At 40.0% G+C, this 19,338-nt stretch overlaps 2 protein-coding genes across 2 annotated transcripts in view; both read right to left on the minus strand.

Annotated features, from left to right (window-relative positions):
• Positions 1-19,338, minus strand: part of LOC125880106 (nuclear GTPase SLIP-GC-like) — a gene marked incomplete at its 3' end in the record, with an annotated part of 101,903 nt that overhangs the window by 72,597 nt on the left and 9,968 nt on the right.
• LOC125880108 (nuclear GTPase SLIP-GC-like) overlaps positions 1-19,338 on the minus strand; it is a 41,968-nt gene that overhangs the window by 8,041 nt on the left and 14,589 nt on the right. The window contains exons 7-17 of the mRNA XM_049562386.1: positions 12,624-12,714; positions 11,790-12,006; positions 11,418-11,654; positions 7,646-7,852; positions 7,346-7,521; positions 3,456-3,549; positions 3,284-3,371; positions 2,976-3,097; positions 1,299-1,475; positions 1,038-1,192; positions 718-844 (exon numbers count right to left, since the gene is read on the minus strand). Of these exons, the coding sequence (XP_049418343.1) occupies positions 718-844; positions 1,038-1,192; positions 1,299-1,475; positions 2,976-3,097; positions 3,284-3,371; positions 3,456-3,549; positions 7,346-7,521; positions 7,646-7,852; positions 11,418-11,654; positions 11,790-12,006; positions 12,624-12,714 (1,691 nt within the window). The remainder of the gene's footprint in view (positions 1-717; positions 845-1,037; positions 1,193-1,298; positions 1,476-2,975; positions 3,098-3,283; positions 3,372-3,455; positions 3,550-7,345; positions 7,522-7,645; positions 7,853-11,417; positions 11,655-11,789; positions 12,007-12,623; positions 12,715-19,338) is intronic.

A 19,338-nucleotide genomic window follows, 5' to 3' on the forward strand; every position in this document is an offset into this window, starting at 1 on the left:
GTCCACGTTCACCAGCAACAGTTCTTGTGGACATTCCTGCAGTCACCATGCCAACAACAGGCTCCATCAAAACTTGCAGCACCTGTGTAGTTATGATGCTGTTTAATCAGCATCTTGATATGCCTATTCCACACCTATCAAGTGGATGCATTATCTTAGAAAAGAAGAAGTGCCCATTAAATCAGATTTGAAAGATATTTGAGAGATATATCTACTGAGTGCATAACAAGTCTTAGATCTTTAACTTAAATCTGTGGAAATGGGGACAAAAACAGAAGTGTTGCATTTAATTTTGTTTATTATACTTTTTGATGACAAGCAGTAAAATATTTAAACTGATTTTCAGAGTAGGACCTGTTTTCCACCATGTGAGGGTGTACATATCTTTTGTTGACTTAGGTCCAAAATCTTCTTCGACATTTGGGGATGTGTCGGCTTTGCGGCAGCTGTTAATTTTTCACTGGGTCAGTTTTAACTGACAGAAATACGCTTGCTATCAGCATTTAATGTATTGATAAAGTCTGTCGATGTAATAATTATGAATATGTTAACAGGTCAAAATATCTTTTTTTCAGCATTAAGCCTTTCATTTCAGTCCTCAGTCACAAACTTGATGCTTGGGTTGATTTGCTCACACTTCTGCTTTCATCACCCCGACCTGTACAAACAGCATAATGATGGAATAATGAATAAGACGGTACCATCGTCAACTTTTACCTCTGTCTTGAGAAATATCAGTTGCAGTTTGACATCTTTGTACTCTTGCTTCTCTCTCATCAGCCTCTCTGTTTCAAGTGAAAACGAGCTGATGCTCCCGTTGAATGGTCCACATTTTGCTTCATTTCTGAAACATGTTAACAGTTTGAAATGTTTCATACAAGAAGTGTTGACAAGTTTGGGTTTTGATATTATAATTAGTATTAATGCATTATATTACATAATCTGTACAACTGTATGATGCAGAATTTATTAATTCTCCATAGCTTGTAAAGATTAGCCAACACAGGGTTTTATGTCTTCATGAGGTCATTTCTTACGGGAAGGTCTTCTTGAATTCCTCATCAATGCTGTCAGTCAGGCATGAAGTTAACTTCATATTGAGGTTTATTGGGGGTTTTTTCTTTCTTTGGTGAGTGCCGCCATTCTGAACTACACACTTCAGTATCCTGTGAAAAGCGCTCCCATTCATTTTCTGAAAAAATAAAAATAAATAAATAAAACAGAAACATGTTAAAGATATAAATTCACATGTGATGCAAAATCAGTTGTGTTGATGTGATTATGATTCAGATACGTACAGGAGGATATAAGACCGACTTCAAGAGTCTGTCCCAGGAACTTTTGGATTTTTCAACCCCCTCAGTGAGGCATCTTTCAAAGGTGTCATAAGTCTTCTCCATGGGCTGTCTGACTTTTTCAATTTCCTGCTCCATCTTTTCTTTCAGGTCTCTGCATACATCTGTGTTTCTGTCAGCCTGAAATCAAATACAACACATTCAGTATTTAAAGCAGTGAAACTATACTGCTACCTGATTTGATTTTTCTTTGAGGACAATATTAATTATTTATTTATTCATGAAATTCAGTTTGTGCAGAGTAATGGCCACCCTTTAATTACTAGAGCCGGAATGATTTTATCTGCCTATCATAGATGTATCGGTATCGGCTTATATGCTGTCCAATATGCACCGATATAAAAAGTTTATTTTTAACAGAACACAATGTAGGAATCAGCCCCAAAAATTCAGCGCTGTTTGGGCTCGATTAATTACTGTTGTTATGCAGCTTCTACGAACGTCAAAAATTCTGTAAATCGACAATCTCGATGACTAAAACTTCTGTATGGTGAACTGTAAAATTGTGTTTTGACATCTGCGTGCCAGAAGTCTGTCTTTTGCAAGCATTAATATAAGCTGACTTACTTAAACATTATTTCCTGTCCATATTAATCACAAAGACAATGAGAGAAGTTTCATTAGGGCTTGTGTTCTTAAAGTGTTTTTCTCTGTCAGAAAAGCGCTTGCAGGCCGCTGGGGAGCACCTCATCAAATTAGTGTTCCCCACACGTGGACAGACTACACAGCTAACAACAAGCTTAAAACATGTATGGTGATAAAATACAACACTCACCAGCAAAATTCAGTGCCCAGCTGATCAAGGGCCCATTCCATTAAAACAAGTTTACCAAATAAGCCAGGCTGGTTTCGGTTAGTCTGACTCATTTTCAGTTTATTCAGTTCCATAAATCAAATTCAACATAGTTCAGCCTCAGTTACTATGGCAACTTATGTGGGGAAAATAACCTGGACCAGGGCCTGCTAACTGTCTGAGTTGTTGATTAATAACCACAGTTCCTGTAACACTGACCCGACTGGAAAACAATGACTGGTGAATGGTGCAGTTTATCTAACAAACACATTTTAAATACAATTAAAAAAATTCAAATATGGAGGCCCTCATAAAATATAAATATATATTTGAAAATCATAGCAATGAAGAAATAAATAAATTAAAAAATAAAACCATTCCAGAGAGCATCAGGGATGATGGCTCATTTTGGTAGGTAGACTCCCAGTGAGAGTTGTAGTGTCATTGAGCTGTAATGTCCTGACCAAAGAATGCCCAGTGATTCATTGTAATGAGCCTGAAAACCAAGAACACAATGTACAATGACTTTACCATTGACTTTCTCACAGGCTTAGTTCATTTAGGTTCAGGACTTAAATCCTCACTTTTGTTGGTACACTTTATTAAACAGGCCTCTGCCTCCTCAGCTTGGGATAGATGGACACGGCCAGAACAAGCTTTTCCTGCATTTTCTTGGTTACCAAGGTGAAGAGTCCTGCCCCATCTAAAATATGATCGGTTGCCTGACAGGGAGCGACAGTAACGGCACCAGCGCCTTTCTGAGTCAGAGAGCTCCGCAAAAGATGCTGCAGCACCTTTACTTTCTCTCCTCATTGGGAACAACTTACCCCTGCTCTACTTCTGGCCCCTTGAATCAGAGAGAGGATCCCATGAGCTCCTGACACATAGTTTAATGTCTCTGAGTGACAGTCATTGAGCTCTTGCAGGAATTCCTGAAGTCTGGGTATTTCTGTGAAAAAATCAGATTACATCTTACATACTTAAACTACATACTTAAATTCAAATGTCAAAATTCTATTAGTTATTTTTGTTTTAGTTAAAGTGGTGAAAGTAAACTAAAACAAAACGTGTTGGAGCTGTTGTACATTTTCAGTTATCCATAGAGTGCTCATATACAGTATGAGACGTCACCTACCAGTTTCCTCTGGCGTCAGATGTTGTTGCTGACGAAACTCTTGTGAGCTCACTGTGAAGACTTTGAAACATTCATCACTGAAATGTTTCTGATAAAAGGGTTTGATTTCACATCAGGCTTGCAATTGTAGAAAATTGTCGTGTTACATTTTCTGTCAGTCTATTAAACTCACCTTAACCTCCTTGAGTTTTCTGAAATCTTTGTTCACTGTGTCCTTGGCTTGCATGTTGTCTTGAAGTATGCGAGCACGAACAGCATTTGTTGAACTGTAAGAAAAAAAATTTTATGAAGTGGCACCTCATACAGTATTTGAAGAAATTACAACTGAAATTCCAATTTGCACAGTGGTCTTCACTCATCTCAGGATAAAACACTTGTTTTTTTGGTCATCATTTTAGGGGAAAAAAAGACAAAGCTTAGAGACTGCTTCTTTAGTTTAGTTAATTGTGTTGAGTTTACAAGTAGTTGTTGTTTCTAAAGGAATTTCCTTGAAAGAACTGATTTTAAGCCAAGTAAACTACTTGCCCCACAGAGTTGCCAATACATTTGCAAAAAGTAGATCAAAACGTGGAAAATTGTGTGCTATGACTTTTCTCAAACAATCACCCAGCCTTTTTTTTATGAAATATGCCAAAAAACTGTGTAGAATTTTCCATTCAAAGTGATTGGAGATCGTCAAGAAATCAACTTAAAATTGCTCCTCTTTGAGGCCACACCAAATCACCATACTTTCATGTGGAAAAATTATTCAAACTTTAAATGGCTCATGAGACTATGGGACAGAGCTGGAGTGGTACCATCATCGCTAGAGTGTGGAGGATCTGGAAGATCTCCTTGAAATTTTCTGAACATCTCGCTCTTACTACCAGAATTTTTTATTCGACATATACAACTTATACATAAAAATGTAGGAAAATTTGTGACAGTCACAAAAATGTGTCCTTGGAATCACACACACTTACACATTTGGCTCACTGAGCCTCTAAGCAAAGAGAGAGCCTTTTTTTCTCATTCACTCCTATGTAAACTGAGATGAGAAATTTCTTGAAAAGAGCTGGGGGTACCAATTCTCTAACCTGCAACCATGATCACATTGTTGACACCACAAACACAAAGAAGACATCTGCTCGTTCGGGAGGATCTCCTCTCTCTGGTGGTATCCATATCTTGATGATTGGACTCATGGTTTTGGCAGGAAAATTAGGTGTTTGAGAGGTTTCAACTCCATTAAAACAGCTGCCTGCTCTGAGCTGCTGATTGGCCTTCCTAATTAATTATCATAGCAATGGCCACTGACGCACAAACTCACAGACATGTTAGTGTGTCTCAGAGGACAGTAGCTGAAACTTCATTTTAAAGAACATGTAAACATTATATATCATTGTTTTCCATCTATCATATACTACAGCCTTTACTGCTAATACTACTGTTGCTACTTTTGGGATTATGAATGTTAAATACATATTGTAACATATTGTAGATACATACAATATTATACACACACAGTGCTCAGTACCTGTAGTACATGTACTATGTATTGCATAAAGTTTGCAATACTTGTAGTAGGCAGTACATAATAATGACTCAGCTACTGCTACTAATAGTACTTAATAGTACCATCAGTATTTCTTCTTTCTTTTTCTAGTACTTTATTTATCAAGCTATTATTAGGAACTTTATGTTCTATATATGTTAAACTGGCTTCCAGCCTGTCGAGAAATATCAAGTGTTTTCATATTCAGCTGACCTACCATGCACGGACTAAAAGACAGTCTAGGTTACACTATGAATCCAATTAACTAATTAACTGGAAGTAATTCAATTGAGCAGTGTCTCAATTTCCCTATGTTGTATATATACAGTACAGGCCAAAAGTTTGGACACACCTTCTCATTCAATGCGTTTTCTTTATTTTCATGACTATTTACATTGTAGATTCTCACTGAAGGCATCAAAACTATGAATGAACACATGTGGAGTTATGTACTTAACAAAAAAAGGTGAAATAACTGAAAACATGTTTTATATTCTACTTTCTTCAAAATAGCCACCCTTTGCTCTGATTACTGCTTTGCACACTCTTGGCATTCTCTCCATGAGCTTCAAGAGGTAGTCACCTGAAATGGTTTTCCAACAGTCTTGAAGGAGTTCCCAGAGGTGTTTAGCACTTGTTGGCCCCTTTGCCTTCACTCTGCGGTCCAGCTCACCCCAAACCATCTCGATTGGGTTCAGGTCCGGTGACTGTGGAGGCCAGGTCATCTGCCGCAGCACTCCATCACTCTCCTTCTTGGTCAAATAGCCCTTACACAGCCTGGAGGTGTGTTTGGGGTCATTGTCCTGTTGAAAAATAAATGATTATCCAACTAAACGCAAACCGGATGGGATGGCATGTCGCTGCAGGATGCTGTGGTAGCCATGCTGGTTCAGTGTGCCTTCAATTTTGAATAAATCCCCAACAGTGTCACCAGCAAAACACCCCCACACCATCACACCTCCTCCTCCATGCTTCACAGTGGGAACCAGGCATGTGGAATTCATCCGTTCACCTTTTCTGCGTCTCACAAAGACACGGCGGTTGGAACCAAAGATCTCAAATTTGGACTCATCAGACCAAAGCACAGATTTCCACTGGTCTAATGTCCATTCCTTGTGTTTCTTGGCCCAAACAAACCTCTTCTGCTTGTTGCCTCTCCTTAGCAGTGGTTTCCTAGCAGCTATTTGACCATGAAGGCCTGATTCGCGCAGTCTCCTCTTAACAGTTGTTCTAGAGATGGGTCTGCTGCTAGAACTCTGTGTGGCATTCATCTGGTCTCTGATCTGAGCTGCTGTTAACTTGCCATTTCTGAGGCTGGTGACTCGGATGAACTTATCCTCAGAAGCAGAGGTGACTCTTGGTCTTCCTTTCCTGGGTTGGTCCTCATGTGTGCCAGTTTCGTTGTAGCGCTTGATGGTTTTTGCGACTCCACTTGGGGACACATTTAAAGTTTTTGCAATTTTCCGGACTGACTGACCTTCATTTCTTAAAGTAATGATGACCACTCGTTTTTCTTTAGTTAGCTGATTGGTTCTTGCCATAATATGAATTTTAACATTTGTCCAATAGGGCTGTCGGCTGTGTATTAACCTGACTTCTGCACAACACAACTGATGGTCCCAACCCCATTGATAAAGCAAGAAATTCCACTAATTAACCCTGATAAGGCACACCTGTGAAGTGGAAACCATTTCAGGTGACTACTTCTTGAAGCTCATGGAGAGAATGCCAAGAGTGTGCAAAGCAGTAATCAGAGCAAAGGGTGGCTATTTTGAAGAAAGTAGAATATAAAACATGTTTTCAGTTATTTCACCTTTTTTTGTTAAGTACATAACTCCACATGTGTTCATTCATAGTTTTGATGCCTTCAGTGAGAATCTACAATGTAAATAGTCATGAAAATAAAGAAAATGCATTGAATTAGAAGGTGTGTCCAAACTTTTGGCCTGTACTGTATGTTTTCGCAATTTGACTTGTTTTGGAGGCACAGTTTCAGATTTTGAAAACCCCTGCCCCTGAACTAACAACAAAGTATGCTAACAGTCATGGATGGATTACTGAATGGGCCTACCAGGCACAGGCCCAGGGGCCCCTCTGGCCTTCACCTGCAAAATGTCACTCAAATCAACATGTACTGACCAGGAAGATTCATACTGACCACAAAGATACACAAACAGACCACAGAGGGATGCAAAACAACTATAAAGAGACACAAAACAACCACAAGATGACACAAAATGACCTTGACTACAGGGAGATAAACAACATCAACAAAAAGCCAAAACCACCTCAAAGTCTGTTTGTCCTGCTCATACGTAAAACAGGTGTTGGGGCATTGAGTTTCCTTTGCATATCTGTGCCCAGGGGCCCTTTGTCTCATAACCCACCCATGCTACCAGTACCTGTGCTGCAACAATTTATATGCATTTGCTTGTGTTTTCCTGTTTAGCTCTTGGCCACCATATGCCTTAATGTTTAATTAGGATATTATATTTAACTTTTTACTTTTGGCACCTTAAATCACTTACCGATCATCCAAAACTCCAATTTCATCAGACTTGGTGCAGATAAAGTGGATGTGCTGACACTCGCCACCATTTCCGATGAGGCTACAGGTATTTTTCAGGATGTCCCAGGCTTCATCCTCTGCTGCTGCTCGTTTCATTTCAGTCACAATCCACACAGTAGAGCAACTTCCAACAACCTGAAGGGACGTAATAACAAGTCAATAATGAATAATCAATTATCAGTGCCTTGTAAAAAGCACTGTTGAGTTTCCAGATAACAGAGTAAGACACAATAAACAGCACTACATGTGAATAAATTACCCCTTTCCACATCTTGTCTCTGCTCTTGTTACGGTCCCCATTTCCAGGAAGATCCACAAGTGTGACATGCTGGAGAAGATCATTGTTAGGCACCCTCACAGTCACACACTTCACCAGGGGCCAATACCACCTCTTTACTTCTTTTCCTTCTCCATCGCTTGATTCACTTCTTGTGTATTTGACTAATATTGCAGATAGCTCTTCAGCCTGCAATCAACAATACAATCAGATTAAGGCAACGTAAGGTGATTTCATTTGTTTTTTTGTTTTATATGCACAAATTCAAACTTCAAGGTGCTTTACAAATTACATAGAAGAATTACAAAAGGATAAGATAAAAAAGGAGAGCAATTAAGAAACACTATCATTGAAACTAGCAACAAAAGAAGAAATATAAAATTAATTACATAATTAGGCCTAGTAATAAACATGAAATGGAGACAAAGTCCAGTTTTGGGTGACTGACTTTTTTTTAAGTTTATTTGCTCTGTATGCAACTTTTTTTTACCAGTATTAATCATTTCTTCAATGGTGAACCGGTTTTAACATAGGGGAAAAAAGTAATGCAGCTCCCCCGAATTTCATGTTGACCCTTGACATTCTGCAGATCCCAGTCTGAAGACCTGAACGTTCTTGAAGGTTCATATGGATATACCATGTCAGGAACATAATAAGGTCCTAATCCCTTTAATGGTAATATTTTAAAATCAATTATCTGACGAACTGGTAGAGCAGAAATAGGCATAATGCCTTTATTTTTGCTTTTTATAAAACTGGTGGCAGAAGGTTTAGTTGCTTTTGTAATAGCTGAATGTGCTTCAGATCTTGCATGAATATTCCCTTTTCCTGTTTGGACATGAGTTCTCTAACTCTGGCTATAATTTTCAAATGATAAAAGTGTGATACTGTAATTAATTCAATATGACTGCTAAAATTTGGATTCAAGTCTGAGTACCCAATTTCATCTGTCTTACAGTTTTTAAAAACACAGGGTCAAGATGCGCAATCATAAGTCTTTCATTATGGCCACCAAACACAATCACCTCAGTTCTGTCTTTATTTAGCAAACCTATGATTTGCTCAATGACAGTGACAGTGACAACTGTCATCTGACAGTGATTCAGTGAAAATGTGAAAGAGAAATAGATTTGTAGTTCGTTAGCATAAGTGCAAAAACTGACATTAACTTAAAAATACTTTAAAAATAGGAACCATCAATAGACTGAAGAGAAGTGGGCCAAGTACTGATCCTTGTGGTACTCCAAGGGTCCTGCTGGAAGTTAAGTATCTTACTGAGATAAAATAATTACTACATATTAGTACGAGAGAGATCAATACAGCTTTTCAACCTGTCTATCAGTAAGGTGTAACCACTTGGTCATTTAATCTTAATGAGACCTGTCTAGGCACAATGACGGTGGCAAAATTCTGGGTGGAATTTGTAGAAGCAGTTAGTTTCATAACTGGTAGATATTGTTTGTTACGATTTTCTTTAAAAGGCTAGATTTGATCTGGGTTTGTATTATTTAGCACAGATGGACCAAGTCCACTCTTTAACCTGTAGGAGGAACACCCCTGCTTAACTCACGTGGAACCAGGATTATAAGTGTACAGACCAACGAGAGACCACCGGAGGGTCAAATGTTTAGGACTCTGCCCCCTGCCTCACCCCCGTCTTGACAAACGCTCCTTTCAGCCATCCTTGTGCCAAGAAGAGGTAAAAAAGTCACTTAAGACCCCTCTTCGTCCCGGATGTCATTAACATCTTAAAAGAATTCATCTTGGGCGACACAAATTGACTTCGATTAATTACCCGAACAGGGGTTGACCCTGGTTCTAAGTTCATCCTCCTCTCTTACCAAGTCTCTTGTAACCAACTTGAAATGTTTGTTGGAAGTAAAATTATACATTTTTTTATGTTCTAACATTGTAAATGTGCATAATCCTTGTTTGTCAGTTGAACGATGTTTTTTAATCTTGTAAGCCAAAGTATCAGGATTTATATGTTTAGGTTTTTAATCCCTCATTTCACATGGAGCCATACTGTCATCTTGTGACAGTAGTTAAGGATGATTCCCTTAAGGAATCCCACATTATGTTTAGAGTTAAAATATAGTTGGATTGATTAATCAACTTGTTTTCATGAATATGTGCCTTCTCATTCTGTTTTATTGCAACCACAGGTTAGTCTAGAGTGTCTGTAAACGAAACAGTTTATACTTGTGTTCCGCTGATACATGCGGTATAATAATTTAATATATATTATATATATATGTATTTAATTTAATTTGATGTTAAGAGCCGATTTTGACCATAATCGTTAGAGTATGTGTCTATCGCGGGTAACTTGCTAAAGTATACAATCTCACAAATTAAAGTTTCATTAAAAGTTCATTAAGTTTCCTCCAAAATAAAGTAATGTCTAGACTTAAGGCCCTGACACACCAAGCCGACGGTCGATCGTCGACCAAAGTCAGGCTGTCGGTTGGCCTAGTTTTTGCGGTGTGTCCCGCACCGTCAGCCCTTCGGCATCGGTGGCTTTTCGGCCGATTGAGCATGTTGAATCGCCAGCAGAGGTAGTCGGTGAAAGCGCTCACTCAGATTGGCTGTTTAGGTTTTATTCCCTCGCCCCTGTAGCGAGTGAATGTGCCTATAGTGAAACTGGGGCTAACCAGTGCTTTCTCCTCAGGCTCCACTTCACTCAGCTGCCCACAGACCCGGTGCTTCTTCCCACTTTAACCTGAATAACAAACTGGAGCTAGCTGGGAGCTTTAGCCACAGCATGACCGGAGGGAAGCACAGCCAGTTAGCCTCCGCTACCTTCCCACCTAGCCCCAGAGCCGGGGCTAGCTGGAAGCGGCTAGCAGAGCATTAGCCACAGCATGAGGGAGGATGCACAGCCAGTTAGCCTCTGCTCATCTCTGAGCTAGCTCCGGCTCTCCGTTTGGATCCAACCGGAGAGCCGGGGCTAGCTGTGAGTGGCTAGCTCTGAGCTAGCTCTGGCTCTCAGTTTGGATCCAACCAGAGAGCCGGAGCTAGCTGGGAGTGGCTAGCTCTGAGCTAGCTCCGGTTCTCCGTTTGGATCCAACCGGAGCACCGAGCCCTGGTTTGCTATTCAGGTTAAAGTGGGAAGAAACAGTGGGTTTATCTGGCAGCTGAGTTAAGGGGAGTGAAGTGGAGCCTGCGAGGGTGGTGCCTCAAACTTTACTACGAGTGCAAACATTCTCTAAAAGGTATTTGCGTCTACAAACCTCTGAGACCCACAGGGCAGCTGGAAGTCTTGGCCACCATTCCTGTCTTTAAGAGGCTGTAGCGGACTGAGTTAAAGCCTAATTTATGCTCGTCCCATGAAGTTTTGAAAAATGCAATTTCTACATAAATCTTAAAATGTTAAAAGTTTTTGATACCAGATCAAAGCATGGATTTTTCCATGGTTCCTCTAGGACTTGGTGTCTTGATGTGTTATTTTGGAGGGACACATTTTTTTTTGCAGTAACTTAAGAGACATAATTGAGCACAGGAATTCTTTTATCATAATGTTCTAAGACCCTATACACTCTGAACTTTCAAAGTTTAAAAAAGTGCATAACAAACACAATGTTTATTACAGATTAAGACAAAGACAAAGACAAAGGGTTTAAGCAATTTTTACTTACTCATTTTACTTTTACATTTGTTGAATAACTGTATCTCCACACACACAAACACACACACACACACACACACACACACACACACACACACACACACACATTTATTTTGTCTTACTTACTGATTCAGATGTCAAAAGCTTTCTCTTTGATTGGAGAAATTCAGGAACTTCTTTGAAATACTTGTTTTCCATGAGGTTTTCAGGGGTTTTGTCTCTCCATTCTTCTCCATACAGCGCTGACAGCTTGTCAACAGTGTCCTGATCCTCGTCATCTTCCTGATCACCTTCCTGTTCATCTTCCTGATCAGCATTATCCCCAAGGAAATTTAACAAGGACCACAACTCATCTTTCCACTCCTAAAAATGAATTCATATATGTCATTTTAATTAAATATTATTTGATGTAATCAGCAACTATATTTTTGCAGCTTCATCATAACTTTTTAATTTGCTTCAAGTGAACATAAATACAGTATTTTTAACTAATTTTACCTCTTTTGTAATGAACTCAATTTCTGCCTCATATTTTTGGTTCAGCATGTTAGCCTTCACTTTAATCATGACTGTGGTACATGCTTTGACCCTCCCAATAGGCAAGAGATTCTTCTCTCCAATGACGGTATTTATCAGAGTGCTCTTTCCAGCCCCGGTTTTACCAAAGACACCGACCAGTACCCTCTTGTCGATCTCCAAATCACCAATTTTCTTCCTGTTGTACAAGAGGTTGAACATGAGTTAACTCAATAATTTGGAAAATAAACAAACACTGAAGGAACATGTCACAATAGAAAAACGTCTACAGTATAACCAGCCTAGTCAAACAGCTGTAATCAATATTTTCATATTAACTGGTTCGAATGTTGACTTGTATGTGAGCAGGGTCACCAAGAGATGACACCACACAGAATCATCACCAGACTTTAAGGTTCCCCTCTGCTTTACAGGGCTTTAGATTGTCTTTCACTCATTGGTTTCAGTTTTTCAGCCAGTAACTTTTCTGACCAACTCTCATTGGACTCACTTTCAAACACAGTAAGCAGCTGATTTCAGCCAAAACACTCTAATAAATCACTGCGGTACCTGGCAGACGAAAAATAACAAAATAACAACTAGCATGTGAACATGAGGTATTAAGCAGCTAAAGAGCCAGATGTTATGCTTTTTAGGCTTAAAATAAGTCAGTATGTGTTTTTTTATGAAACTGTCCAGCTTGCTTAGGTATATGTTACATTAATTTAAGAGCAAAATATAGAGCAGCTCAACAAGACAGAGTGAGACCAGGTCCACATAACACAGAATATGGAATACCAAAAACTCAGTACTTACTTGAGGAACTGAAGGAGCTTGTTGTCTTGGTCTGGTAGTGTGTTTTGGACAAATCCCATTATGTTTTTCACATCAGACAGTATAATGCCTTCTGTCAGAGTAAAAGCAAAGAACCATTCAGCAGGAACCAGTGTATAAAGTAAGCAGTAATGCATAATCAGGTGCCTTGTTGTATTTAAGAGGAGAAAAAGGACTTCCGGTTATGGCGCGCTGCTAGGCAAAAGTGTGACAGAAAGCTCCAATGAAATTTTAAATAATAGCAAGTCGGATAACTCTGTAGAACTTAGTGTTCAATTTACTATTTGTCTCTAAATTTTAAACTAACTAAAATGTCTGGGAAATCGTGAGTCAAACCTCCAAAACCCTCTACTAAACCGCAAGATGACTCCTCCAGTCCAACGGAGCTAGCAAGCTCCTCTGCTAGCAATGACGACTCAACTAGCGCTGGACCAGTTCTTGACGCTATCCAGACAATGAAAAAGGACTTTGTGTCAAGATTTGAGGGGTTATTAGGCGTTATTCAAGGAATGCAAGGTGACTTGAAGGCAATAGCGGGCCGAATGTCTAGAGCAGAAGATAGGGTTAACACCAATGAAGAAGACATTGCCTCTTTGAAATCGCAAACCACTACTATGAAAGCAGCTATGGAGGAGCTAGTGCTAAAAGTGGACGATTTGGAAAACCAAGCGCACCGCTCTAATCTCCGCCTGGTGGGACTGCCCGAGTCAATTGAGGGGGTGGATAGGTGTGCTTTTTTAGAAAAATGGATTCCTGAAACACTTGGTGGACATAACTTTCCTGGGCCAGTGTTAATTGAGAGGGCACATCGAGTTGGCAGACTGAACAACAAGGAAGGAGGTCAGTCAACCACTGCGCGACCCAGACTGGTGGTGATGAAGTTCCTGAATTATGCAGACAAGGTACGAGTAATGAAAGCTGCCAGGCTCAAAGGGAAAATAATTGTCGACCATAAGAATGTAATGTTTTTTCCCGACGTCTCTGCTGACCTACTGAAGCGCAGGAAGGTCTTTGATTCAGCGAAGAAGGAACTGGCTTCCATCTCTATCAGCGATCTGCGCTATGGAATAATCCACCCAGCTAAACTCCTCCTGATGTTCAAGGGAAGACAGCACATCTTCTACACAGCACTCGAAGCGGAGGCTTTTGTGCAACAATTTAAGTCTGAATATCCAACCCCAGAGGCAAGTGAGTCAGCTTTGGACACAGAGTAGCAGTAGGCTAGCGTTTAATATGGACACACAATACAGGTATTTGCTCCTGGACATTTTAAACATATTGATATTTTTTTGAAATTGCAAACAGGTATCCGATTGCTACGTTAACTTCAGATGTTTTTGCGTGGAGCTGTCATGATCGCTTGGTATGTTGTTCCTTGTCATGTGCACATGGGTGGACCAGCCCAGCTCCGTAGCCAGGCTCTGTTTATGGGCCAATTGGAAGTGTGTAACAGGGTAGGGGTGTGTGTATTTTGTTTGGGGAAATACGCTTAGTCACGTTCATGTTCCTGTTCTTGTTCTTGTTCATAGGCACATATCTTCACGTCTTTCAAATGTTTTTCTTTTTTATTTGATACTCAATTCTGACCCACAATTATATTGTAGTACGACATGCCATCTGAATTTTAGCTCCCCTCTTGGAATATAAGAGATTTAAACAAACTTATCAAGCTAAAGCAAATAATGAGTAGGATCAAATACCTTAAAGCTAAGATTGTCTTTCTCCAGGAGACGCACTTATCACCCAAAGATGTAGTTAAAGTTAGGAGAAGATGGCCAGGGCGAGTTTTTTCAGCCTCCTTCAGCTCTCACTCCCGTGGGGTGATTACTCTAATACATAATTCCCTGCCATTTCGCCTCATCAGTGTTAATGAAGACAGATTTGGGAGATATCTTGTTATTCAGTGTGAAATTTTTTCAGTCAGGTTAAACCTTGTAAATCTATATGGACCAAATGAGGACAACCCTTCTTTTTTCAGAAATTTGTTTTTGTATTTAGCCGAGTTATCTAGCAGTTTTATCATAGGTGGGGATTTCAGTTATGCTCTTCAGCCTAAGGTAGACAGATCCACTGGAGTAGATTCCTCTCATATGCAGACTAGGAAAGAACTGCTGCAATACATTAACGAGTTTAACTTATTTGATGTATGGAGAAAAGATCACCAGTTAACCTTTTCATGTTATTCCGCTACCTGTCAGACATTCTCCAGAATTGATTATTTTTTAATTTCTGCCTCTTTGGCTTCTATGGTTTCCAAAAGCTGGTATGACAGCATTATAATTTCAGACCATGCCTCAGTTTCATTTAGTTTGAATTTGCCACAATGTCTAAATCAGACCACAAGGTGGCGCCTTCAGCCTTTTTGGCTCAAGGACCCAGATTTTATGGAGTTTATTGGGGCACAAATTGATGTCTATTTTGAGTACAACACAACTCAAACTTCAGCTGCTGTACAGTGGGAAGCATTCAAAGCCTTTTTGGGAGGCCAAATGATAAGTTTCACTAGCTCAAAACATAAAATTTGGAAGCTAGAGATGGAACAGTTAGAAAAAAGGATAAAAGAAACTGAAACTGAGCATTTTCAAAATCCTTCCCAACAAACACTTAAATTACTTACTGAACTTAGGGCAATATATAATGTTTTGTCAGTAAATAAAGCAACTAAAAGCTTGCTGAAATTAAAGCAGTCCTATTATGAGCAAGGAGAAAAGGCTGGTAAGCTCTTAGCCTGGCGTATTAAACAGTCTGAAACTGAAAAAGCAATAAATTCAATTCAATTAGATGATGGTCTTGAGACTACTGACCCAAAGGAGATTAATAAAGCTTTTTTGGGTTTTTATCAAAATTTATACAGTACAGATTATACTTCCTCAGTTTTACAAAAACAAAAGTAATTTTTGGACTCTGTAAACATTAGACCACTGGATGAGAATTCTCTGGTGGATCTAGACCTTGATGTAACCCCTAAAGAGCTGTCTGCAGCCATTGGTAGTATGAAGGGGGGTAAGACCCCCGGGCCAGATGGGATACCCATTGAAATTTAGAAAAAGTTTCAAGAAACACTAATAACACCTTTACTTGAAATGTTTAATGAGTCTCTAGACAATGGGTCCCTCCCCTCCTCTCTAAATATGGCAGCAATCACTCTGTTGTTAAAACCAGGAAAGACTTCCACCCAGTGTGGATCTTACAGACCAACCCCTCTTCTTAACAATGATCTCAAAGTACTTTGTAAGGTGCTAGCTAAATGGTTGGAAACACTCTTACCCCAAATGGTACACCCTGACCAGAAGGGTTTTGTTCCTGGACGATAAGGCTTCCACAATATACGTAGAGTGCTTAACATTGTTTTTGAGAAATCTGGATGTAATGATACTGCCATTTTGTCATTGGATGTCGAAAAGGCCTTTGACAAGGTGGAATGGCACTACCTATTTGAGGTTCTTCAAAGATTTGGCATAAAGAAAAAAATTCTCTGTTGGATCAGACTTCTATATGCTGACCCCCAGGCTGTAGTCTTAACAAACGGATTATCATCTGCACCATTTAAACTATACAGGGGAACAAGACAGGGCTGCCCCATGTCTCCTTTGTTATTCACCCTATCGAGCCACTGGCTATGGCAATCCATAAGAACAGTGACTATAAAGGCATAAGAATAGGAAATGCTGAACATCGTATAGCGTTGTACGTTGATGATGTTATTTTGTTTTGCTCTAATTTGAAGCAGACTTTACCCACTATACTTGACCTATCAAACTATTATGGGACCTTTGCAGGATACAAAATAAACTACTCCAAATCAGTATTACTCTTTTTAGATAAAAAGAAGAGACAGACTCCTCAAATTCATACTCATTTTCTGGTCTAACAAGAAGGTTTCGCCTACTTAGATATTAACATTGCCCCTACTATTGACAAAATTGTACCCAATAATTATAATACCTTGACAGATAAGGTTACACACCTTATAAATAGATGGACAAATTTCTATGATTGGGATAAATATTTTGAAAATGTCAATTTTGCCCAAGTTTTTATATCTTTTTCAATCTATTCCCCTTGCTCCTCCACCTTCACTTTTTCATTTACTTAAAAAGCTTTTTACAAATTTTATATGGAACAACAAACGCCCCAGAATAAGGCTCTCCTTGTTATATTTACCATATGAAAGGGGAGGTCTACAATTGCCTAACCTTGAGTGGTATTACTGGGCGGCTCAAATTAGAGCAGGAATGTTTTATTTTGAGAGGAATCATCCCCCAGCGTGGGTCTCCATAGAGTCACACTTAATTGACATACCTCTAAATTTGTACATATACTCTGCAAACAAAACTAAACTGACTAAAAAGACTAAAAATCCTTTTCTCAAAAACACTTAAATGGTTTGGCATAATTCTCTTGCATACCTGGGAGAAAATATAAAATTATTACCATTCACGCCAATTAATGGCAATGATGACTTCCAACCTGGTAGAGCAGACCCAGGGTTTAAAGTCTGGGCATCTCAGGAAATAGCCAAAGTAGCTGACCTCTACAATGACAACTTGGTTTTTACTTCATCTGAGGAACTTAAAGCAAGGTATGGGATTCCTGCAAAACATTTCTTAAAATATTTGCAACTTAGAAGCTTTATCTTGTCCAGACAAAGAAATAGTTTGACATAGCTTAGAAATAGCTTGCCCACGTTCAAGGCTGAGGCAAACCTGAACCAGAGAAGTTAGGCTTGCAAGCACAAGGTTTGCAACTAGTTTTCCAGCAAAAAGGAACTAAGTGAGTTAGCACCCAGCGTCTAACTCTGCAAGGACCCCGAGTGACTGGCTTCCTCAGATCAGAACCTTTGGAAAAAGGACACAGCAAAGACTGCAGCTGGAACCACAGCTCTTCCCAGCCTTCTTCTGCCGGCTAACAAAGCAGTACACCACCAAGGGACTCTTTCTTCCATCCACTCAAGGATCGGTGAAGTAACAACTGGGCATAGCTTCATCACAGTTTTAAAGGCTAAGCAAGACTGTTTAACTTGTTGTATGTGATTTAATGCTGTCATTGAGTTATTGTTGTGATTGTTTGCAGTTAGGTCATTGATTAGTTGGCTTTGCTAAGCTAAGTGTTTAGTTTGCTAATGACGTATTGCGGTAAGCGAGTTGTGTCATTTCCGGTGTTTCTGTGACAGCGTCTCTGTACTGCTCTGGTGAATTCCACTTGCCTGCTTTCTCACCTCAGTTGCTTTAACGTCTACTTCAAGTCATAACCCACACTGGTTCTGTTTAAGCACCTATAGCTCTCCTCCTTTCTACGACTTTCTCGCTAATCTCTTAGCTGTTGTTTGCACGCTCTTAGCCTTGGTAGCTACATTAGCTTAGCCATGGCTTCTCCTTCTCCTGCCCTCTGTTGCCCGGTGTGTCAAATGTTCAGTTATGCCTCTGCCTCCTTTAGCGACAGTGGTAATTGTAACAAGTGTAGCTTATTTGCTGCGTTGGAGGCGAGGCTTAGTGAATTAGAAGCGCGGCTCCGCACCATGGAAAACCATTCAGCAGCTGCGTAGTTAGCCAGCCCCTGTAGCCGGTAAAGGAGCCACATAGCATAGCCTTAGCCTCTGCTAACTGTCCTCCGGTAACTCCTGCTCAGCCGGGAGGTTGGGTCACGGTTCGCCAGAAGCACAGCTCCAAGCCGAAGCCCACGGCTCACCACCAGCCTGTTCACGCTTCCAACCGCTTTCCCCACTCAGCGACACACCCGCTGAGGATAAAACTCTGGTTATTGGCAGCTCTATTCTGAGAAACGTGAAGTTAGCAACACCAGCGGCCATAGTCAAATGTATCCTGGGGCCAGAGCGGCGACATTGAATCTAATTTAAAACTGCTGGCTAAAGCTAAACGAGATTCAGTAAGATTGTTATTCACGCCGGGCGCAATGACACCCGGTTACGCCAATCGGAGGTCACTAAAATTAATATTGCTGGTGTGTGAATACGCAAAACGATGTCAGACTCCGTAGTTTTCTCTGGACCCCTCCCAAATCTGACCAGTGATGACATGTTTAGCCGCATGTCATCATTTAACCGCTGGCTGTCCAGGTGGTGTCCAGCAAACGATGTGGGTTTTGTTAATAATTGGCAAACTTTCTGGGGAAAACCTGGTCTTATTAGGAGAGACGGCATTCATCCCACTTTGGATGGAGCTGCTCTCATTTCTAGGAACCTGGCAAACTTTATTAGTAATTTAAATCCCTGACAACCCAGAGTTGAGATCAGGACTCAGAGTCGCAGTCCTAAACGCCTCTCTGAGCTTCTAGTTCAGTTACCCAGCCATAGTTTTAATAGTTTTATACAAACGGTGTCTGTCCCCGACCGCCTAAATTATCTAAATCTAAAATTAAACAAAGAGGAGTTGTGCATAACAACCTCATAAAAATTAAAACCTCTTCTGTGACAGAAAGACAAAACAGGAGAATTAACTGTTAAATATCAGGTCTCTATCGTCTAAAGCAGTGTTAGTAAACGAATTAACATCAGATAATCATTTACTCAGTCTCACTGAAACCTGGCTGTGTCCAGATGAATATGTTAGTCTAAATGAGTCCACTCCTCCCAGTCATAATAATACCCACATTCCTCGAGGCAGCGGCCGAGGAGGGGGAGTTGCAGCCATTTTTAACTCTAGTCTGTTAATCAGTCCTAAACCTAAACTAGATTATA

The sequence above is a fragment of the Epinephelus fuscoguttatus genome, linkage group LG19 (assembly GCF_011397635.1).
Source record: "Epinephelus fuscoguttatus linkage group LG19, E.fuscoguttatus.final_Chr_v1".
In the NCBI taxonomy this organism is placed as follows: Eukaryota; Metazoa; Chordata; class Actinopteri; order Perciformes; family Serranidae; genus Epinephelus; species Epinephelus fuscoguttatus.